This window comes from Brassica napus, chromosome C7 (assembly GCF_020379485.1).
Source record: "Brassica napus cultivar Da-Ae chromosome C7, Da-Ae, whole genome shotgun sequence".
NCBI lineage: Eukaryota > Viridiplantae > Streptophyta > Magnoliopsida > Brassicales > Brassicaceae > Brassica > Brassica napus.
In genome coordinates, this window is record NC_063450.1 from 30,060,610 (window position 1) to 30,067,555 (window position 6,946).

Below are 6,946 nucleotides of genomic sequence, written 5' to 3' on the forward strand. Positions count from 1 at the left end.
GTTGTAACTCCAGTTAATTCATCGTTCAAACTTAAGAGGTTAACCCAGGAGAAGTTTATCATGAAGACATGGTCGATGAGCTCAGTTTCTTATGCAAGTGCAGTGGGAAGTATGATGTATGCTATGATTGGTACTCGGCCAAATTTAGCGTACGCGGTCAGTTTAGTTAGTAGGTTCATGGCACATCAAGGAAGAAGTCATTGGTCTCTGAAAGAGTGGATTTTGAGATACTTAAAAGGGAGTTTCATGTGTGTGTGTCTCACCTTCACAAAATCATAGAAATTTGAAATTGAAAGATTTTATGATTCAATCTCAGATTTTATGATTCAATTTCAGATTATGCATCAGATCTTCACAGAAAATGGCAATATTTGGTTATGTCTTCAAGATTGGTGGTAATACTGTAAGTAGGATGCCTATTCTTCAGCATGTTGTAACTCTTTCGGCTATTGTGGATGAGTACATAACGCTCACATAGGTAGCGAAGGAGAAAATTTGGTTAAAGATATTCTACAGTTAATTAGGTTTTGATTCAAGGAGTTTCAAGGTGAATTGTGTCTAGTAGAGTGCAATATGTTTGGTGAAGAAGCCAGTTCATCATGGCATGACCAAACAATTTGAGAATAAAGTGCATTTCATTAGGGATAGGGTTGGGGATGGTTCAATCAAAGTGCAGAAAATTCATACTTTCCTATATTATGCGGATATTTTGACAATATATTTACCGGGCAGCAGCTAAGATTTATCTTACGGTTGAGGTTAATCGACAAGGAGAAAGAATTTCATCTACATAAGTAGCGAACACAATTGACCAAATGCCCAAGGTGGAGCTTTGTGGAATATGTACATTTTTTCATAGATCACCGGATCACCCGATCCCATTTGTATGAATCGGCTGATCCCGTGTTGCGCAAGGGAAAATTATCTTATTTGGTTTATTGGACGAGAAATGAAATTCAAATGGTTGGAGCTAAGCTCAAAGGTTTAGGGAGACACTATATATATAAGCTCCTAAACCTTGTTGCTTGCTTCTTAACACTTTATAACGTATGAAATCTGAAAATTGAGAGAGAGGCAAGAAGAAAGAGAGAAAAAGGAGATTGAAGGAGAATCTACATAAGAATGAAGAGTAGAAAGAAGATTCGGTTAAAACTCTCAGACTGCGTCTTCTTCATTGGTTTGTGGGTTTGATCTTTTACTCACACAAATTCAATAAGTCTAAGTCTTTAACTTATTGTTGTGGTTTCTCTAGGTTATTAGAAAAACACTAAGATAGTTGTCTAAAGAAACTATTGTATACACTTGATACTAGCGAACCGTTGAAAATATCGGCATGTCCTTATATGTACATGTAAAGTGAATTGGATAAATAAATCTCTTATGTCTTTGACAAACTCAAAACTACAAAAAGTACTTATGTTAATCGTTCAAGTGAGATAACCGGTTTAATGATTAAGTTTTTCTCAACAGGTTGGAGGAGGCTGTCAAACAATTTTCACACTTTTTGCTAGACGAAAAGTTCCTTTTGGTTTGGAAGAAGAAAAACTAAGGAACAAGGAAACGAAGGAAAAGAAATCAAGAGTTGTTAGAAAACATTGACCATGGTCGAGCTGGCAAATAGGAAGGAGAGACTCCAGTTCTTGCCAAGTCTTCGCTATATTGTCAAGTTGAAAAGCTTGGCAATATGTAACTTTCATCTGATGGGAAAGGAAGACTCTAGTTCTTATTAAGATTTCAAATGAAACCTAAATTAAATCGTTATATTTCATGTTGTGGAAAAAACTATGACAAAAGAATTAGAGAAAATGCATATAACACAAGATGCGCTTATTGATACTGTTGACTAATACGAATATAAAAAAAAAAGATCAAATGCATATATTCTTATCATACGTATATTATCATGCGTTTGATCAATTTTTAGTTGCTGCACCATCCATATTTGAAAATTCTAATGTAAAAATAATTTGACAAGATGATTTATAAGACTTAACTGTCACAACTCTCCCTAACCCAAGAAAATCAAAGGATAAAAAAGAAAGAAGAGAGGAATTGATGTCTTTAGCAAGTTTCACAGCTCCTATCTTAAAGTTACCACTAGGCTCGCCTGATCCTTAAACAAAATATCTTATTATGATATAAAGGCAATACACTTTCAGTTGTAAAACTGATTCAAGTTGTAGTGGTCATTAAACTGGCCTTCCCCGTTCCTAGGCAAAGCGGTTGAGCCCTCAACTGCTGGTGGATCCGGCTGCCAATAGCTGGACACTGAATTGGGTTGAGTCACAGACCCGTGAACCACAGGTTGGAGGTTGCTTGTGGAATGGTGGTTAAGGGAAAACCGTCTTGGCTGGTCTGAGGAAACCCATGGTGTTGAATTTGACAGAAGAGAGAGAGCACCATCAAGATCTTGAGAAGTACTTATGTGTGAAGAGATTGTGACCTTTTCTAACAAATCTGCATAAAACAAGCAATCATCAAAATCATGAATACAACCTGTACTTGAACCCCAAGAGGAAATATATTAAACAGTTAAGAAGCACACAAACCTTTACTGAATAGCTCAGCTCTCGTGGTTTTTGTTTTGGGGTCCAACAATCCAAAGCCACATTGCTCGGTGAAAAGCTTACTGGGCATCTCGGTCGTTGCAGGTTCCTGCAATAACCCTCTTGATGGTACAGGCTTCGGATTTGGCCATAGAAACTTTTCTTCACTTCGTGGATGGATAAGTGCAAATCTGTTCCATACAAAATCCATATGTTGCTTCCCATCTGCATATACAGAATGAAAAAAACACATCTCCAAACTCTCCATTAATGATATTCTATAACTAAATTGTAGCTAAATTTAGATTTGATATAGGATAAGAGATAAGCGAATCTAGTATATACCATATGTCCTCCCGGGATTTGGCTTGCGACGTCTTGCATTGTGATCTGAGAGACGTCGGCGACAGCTACGTTTCTTCTCATCAAACTCAGAGAGACAGTGAAACCTTTGAAGACCAAAAATAATAAAATTGTCATATGAGATGTCTTTAAGGCTTTTGTTTAAACCAATATCTCTTGTGGGAAAGACTAGCTTTTTTACCTGCTACATTGTTGGCAGAACCGGCGTTCTAAGCCATTCACAATGACTTTAGGGAACTTTGAATGGTTTTCACAAATCCTGTGTTTCCGATGATAGTCTTTAGCTGAGGAGAGATCGAGGTTACAGCCTTCAACTTGGCAGTGAGGAGTTTGTAATTTCTGAGAAATGGGTTTGGATTTCTTCACCGGAGAAGCAGAAGATGACGCCAGGCTCACTGGAAGTGCTGCTGAACCTTTAGCATTCTCCACTTCCCAAAAGTCTTCAAAGTATGTCCTCTTACCGAGCTTCAAACCAAGAACCGGATCACCAGAGCCGAAAGAAAGTTCAAGACTTGGAGAAGTATCAATTCCCATTGCAAACTCTTCACTGCTCCCAGCAGGAACACTTTCACCAGCTTCTGATGTGAAATTGTATGTTCTAACTTCAGCTGACGAAGAGCTAATGGAAGTTGACTTTGAGCTTTTAGAGAAAGCATGAGCTAGATCAGAACCTGAACTACCACCATATGCTGCTACTGTAGAAAAGCTGGAAGAGTAAAAAGTGGTGCAATCAAACCCATCATTTTCCCAATCCATTGGTCGTTGCTTTTTAGGAATTTCAGCTGATGAAGTACCAAACGATATTAGATTATCCCACTCCCACTGCAATGATGGCTTTGCATTACACTCCATACAGACACTAAAACACCAAAATCTGAAAGAACAAAAGATTTCATAAGAGCCAAATTGTAGAATGGAGTTCTCCACTCTTGATAAACAAAATGGATTCTTACAAGCAAGCTACTTAAGTTGGAAAATAGCATATATAGATGCTACTGACAATTAGAATATAAACTTGGTTCATACACTTCATTTTCTTCTTTAACTCTGTTAGTAACCAGACCATGAGGCCTCACAGTCCAAAGAAAATCCAAAGCAAGAAGATAGAGTGAAGATAAAATAGATCTGCTTAAGCAAAATTGTGATGTAAAAATTTTTGGCATGAGCAGACAAGGGAAGTTAAGAATTCAGGTTTCTTAGAGAAAGTTTCTATTATAAATTCTTGTTTGTACTTAGGCTCTATGGTTTTCTCAAAACCCTTCATCCTTATTATTTTAACAAAATAAAAGAGAAATTTGTTTTCTGATCTATATAAGTGATCAAACTAAAAGCAGATCTCAAGAAGCTCTTTCTCTTGCACTATTCATTACAGAATTATAGTTTTCTACAAGTAAAGTCAAGAGAAAATAAAACTCACATAAACTTCAAGTAGCAAAAAGTACTCTTAACCTAGGAAAAATGCTTCTTTTATCTTCTCTATTATTTGCAGAGATAAAAAGGACAAAATCAACAGATCGCACAAACACCAACATACCTACAAAAAAACTTGTGGATCTCTCTCTAAGGTAAACCCTGAGGAAGAAGAATTTTTTTTTTTTTCAATTTTTTTGACTTTCCAAGACAAGTTTCATTCTCATTTATAACAAGAACAATAAAAGACACCCTCATTTTTTTCATCACAAAAAAAAAAACTTTTAGCTCAACCAATAATTTACATTCACTGAGTTTGTGGGGGCATAATCCTTCAAGAAGTAGGGACCCTCCTTTACCATTTCATTATCAAAAGCTGTCTACAGATGCGGATTAACTACTCAATAGCTGTCAAAATCATCCCTTTAATATTTATATACTACTCACAACCCACTACAGATTTCATGGTTCCTAAACACATATGTAAACCGACACTAGAATCAGTAACTTACAAAACCCATAAGAAATCATGAACCAATAAAGCATCAACACCCCACAAAAGGTTTTCTCTTTTTTTCTCTGGGAATGAGATCTATAGGGGTAAAGTAAAAGAGTAAAATTTGTTTTAACTTCGTTGAGAAAGTGGGGTATTTGATGGTTTTTAGATTTATCAACTAGATGCAACACAATGGTTATTTTCAACTCACCATCCCTCTCTGATTATGATGCTATTGTGTAGGTAGTAAAATAGAAAAAAAAAATAGAAAAATCAAGAAAGAGAGAGAGATAATAAAGTTAGCAAAATCTCAGCCGCAAATGGATGTCTCACCATTTATGGTAAAGAAGTTCTTTCTTTTAAGCTAAGTAAATCAAAATATTTACTCTAAGCTAAGTAAATCAAAATATTTACTCTAAGCTATAAGATTTACAGGAAACCAAAAGGCATTATCATGATTAGTCTAGATAAAAATGGTTTACCTATTGATCAGAGAATTAGGGAAGGATCTCGTCGTTAATGGAGTAAAGCTTCCTTTTTTGGCTTGACACAATACAGAGCATTTAGAGAGAAGAACAAGAGTGGGAGAAGAAAAGAGGAGAGAGAGTGAGAGGAAGCATGTGATGTGTGCAAAGCGAAGTACCAAGTTGGGAGATGGGGAGGGGTCAAACTGCCTTTCACCAGCTTCAACTTTTTTGGACGATTCATTCATTATCGAGGAAAAAGCATGATTTTATTATTTATAAAAAAAAAACTTTATGATATTGTTAATTAAGAAAAAGCAATTTGATATGTACTTACACAGACATGTGGATATTTTGGTAGATCAAAGAGCGTCAAAATCAAGAATAGCCCATGCTTCGTTAATTGATTTTCTTTTTTGTTTCTTATATAGTAATATATATGCATGATTCAATACACCCCTTTTAAAGGAAAAGTTTTTTTTTTTTGAACTTAGAAAACAATCACTAATACGAAATCTAGACATTGCTTTGACACAGTTAAGCCAGGAGAAATTTAGACAGAACTGCAACACGAATGTCACCAATCTAGCATGATTCCATGGAGGAAAAGTTCTTGGGTTAGTAAATTGATTCCATGATAAGTTCAATTTTAAAACATTTTATCGTAGGAAGAAAAGTTCGTTGGAGTTATCATTGTGCTGGAAGACAAACCGCTCGTCAGGTAGAGCTGCTCTAATATATTATACGAATACCCTTGTGAACTTCTTAATTTAATTCTAAAACAGTTTTCAGAATAACAAATATATATATATATTGCTCTAATATATTATACGAATACCCTTGTGAACTTCTTAATTTAATATATATATATATATATATATTATTTATAAAATATTAATTAACTAATAGAAAGTATACCTGATATGATCTCACATGATTAATTAATGTTAGAGCGTTTGGTTTCGATCTGACTCCCAGGAATTCGCTAGAATTATAAAATTGAAAACATATCCGATGAAATAAATCTAAATTAAATGATTTATAAGTTTTAAAAGTAGTAAATGGATTGGTGAACAAATTTATTGCTCAATTTATTGTTTTGAGTTTGTTAACAGTTGCTTGAAATAGCTATATTCGGATATATTTTCAGGTATGATAAATAATACTTAATTTAGAAAATTAAGTATTTATTAATATTAATTGTTCTTGAATTCAAACTAAGGTATAATCTGTTTGATTATCTAATCTCGATCTCGGATCTCAACTCTCGTTATTTTGGTCGCGAGAAAGTGTCGATCGATAATTCTTTGTGAATATCGATCGATACACCTTTCAAAATATCGATCGACAGGGCTATCGCTGCGTCGATCTATACTTCTTCCATAAAGCTTTACGGACAAGTTTAATTTGTATTCTCTAACTCACTAGACTAACTCTCGTCTGTATCTACTCAGTTAGATCATCTAGTTATTTTCAAGTATTGAGTCAAGCAATGGTTTGATCTCAATTAATCCTAAGATCTAAGCTTGAAGGGTGATCAATCCTAAACTTAGCATTAAGCATAACTAGATGATTGAACTATATTTCTAAACAACCTAACAATTGTTGTGTCAGTATTACATTTATCAACTTATTTGAGAAACCTAAATCTAACAGTAAAGACTACT

General features: G+C 34.8%; 1 protein-coding gene, 1 long non-coding RNA gene and 1 pseudogene across 6 annotated transcripts; 1 reads left to right on the forward strand and 2 right to left on the reverse strand.

Annotated features, from left to right (window-relative positions):
• Window positions 1-1,941: 1,941 nt before the first annotated feature.
• On the reverse strand, window positions 1,942-5,545 carry LOC106358415 (squamosa promoter-binding-like protein 2). 5 transcript variants are annotated; one of them, XM_013798210.3, is made up of 5 exons: window positions 5,298-5,545; window positions 3,091-3,783; window positions 2,892-2,995; window positions 2,550-2,771; window positions 1,942-2,457 (listed from the first exon to the last, which is right to left on the reverse strand). In XM_013798210.3, the coding sequence occupies exons 1-5, from the start codon at window positions 5,525-5,527 to the stop codon at window positions 2,156-2,158; spliced, it is 1,551 nt and encodes a 516-aa protein (XP_013653664.2). In that variant the 5' UTR covers window positions 5,528-5,545; the 3' UTR covers window positions 1,942-2,155. The 5 variants fall into 5 exon arrangements, with proteins under 5 accessions (XP_013653664.2, XP_022562997.2, XP_013653666.2 ...); XM_022707276.2 differs by lacking the exon at window positions 5,298-5,545 and adding an exon at window positions 4,832-5,044; XM_013798212.3 differs by lacking the exon at window positions 5,298-5,545 and adding an exon at window positions 4,444-4,608.
• On the forward strand, window positions 4,787-5,641 carry LOC106358416. The gene is made up of 3 exons (XR_001272474.3): window positions 4,787-4,881; window positions 5,059-5,156; window positions 5,374-5,641. It is a non-coding gene; the product is annotated as an uncharacterized LOC106358416 (long non-coding RNA).
• Window positions 5,642-5,791: 150 nt separating this feature from the next.
• LOC125591023 lies at window positions 5,792-5,883 on the reverse strand (annotated as a pseudogene).
• Window positions 5,884-6,946: the final 1,063 nt, after the last annotated feature.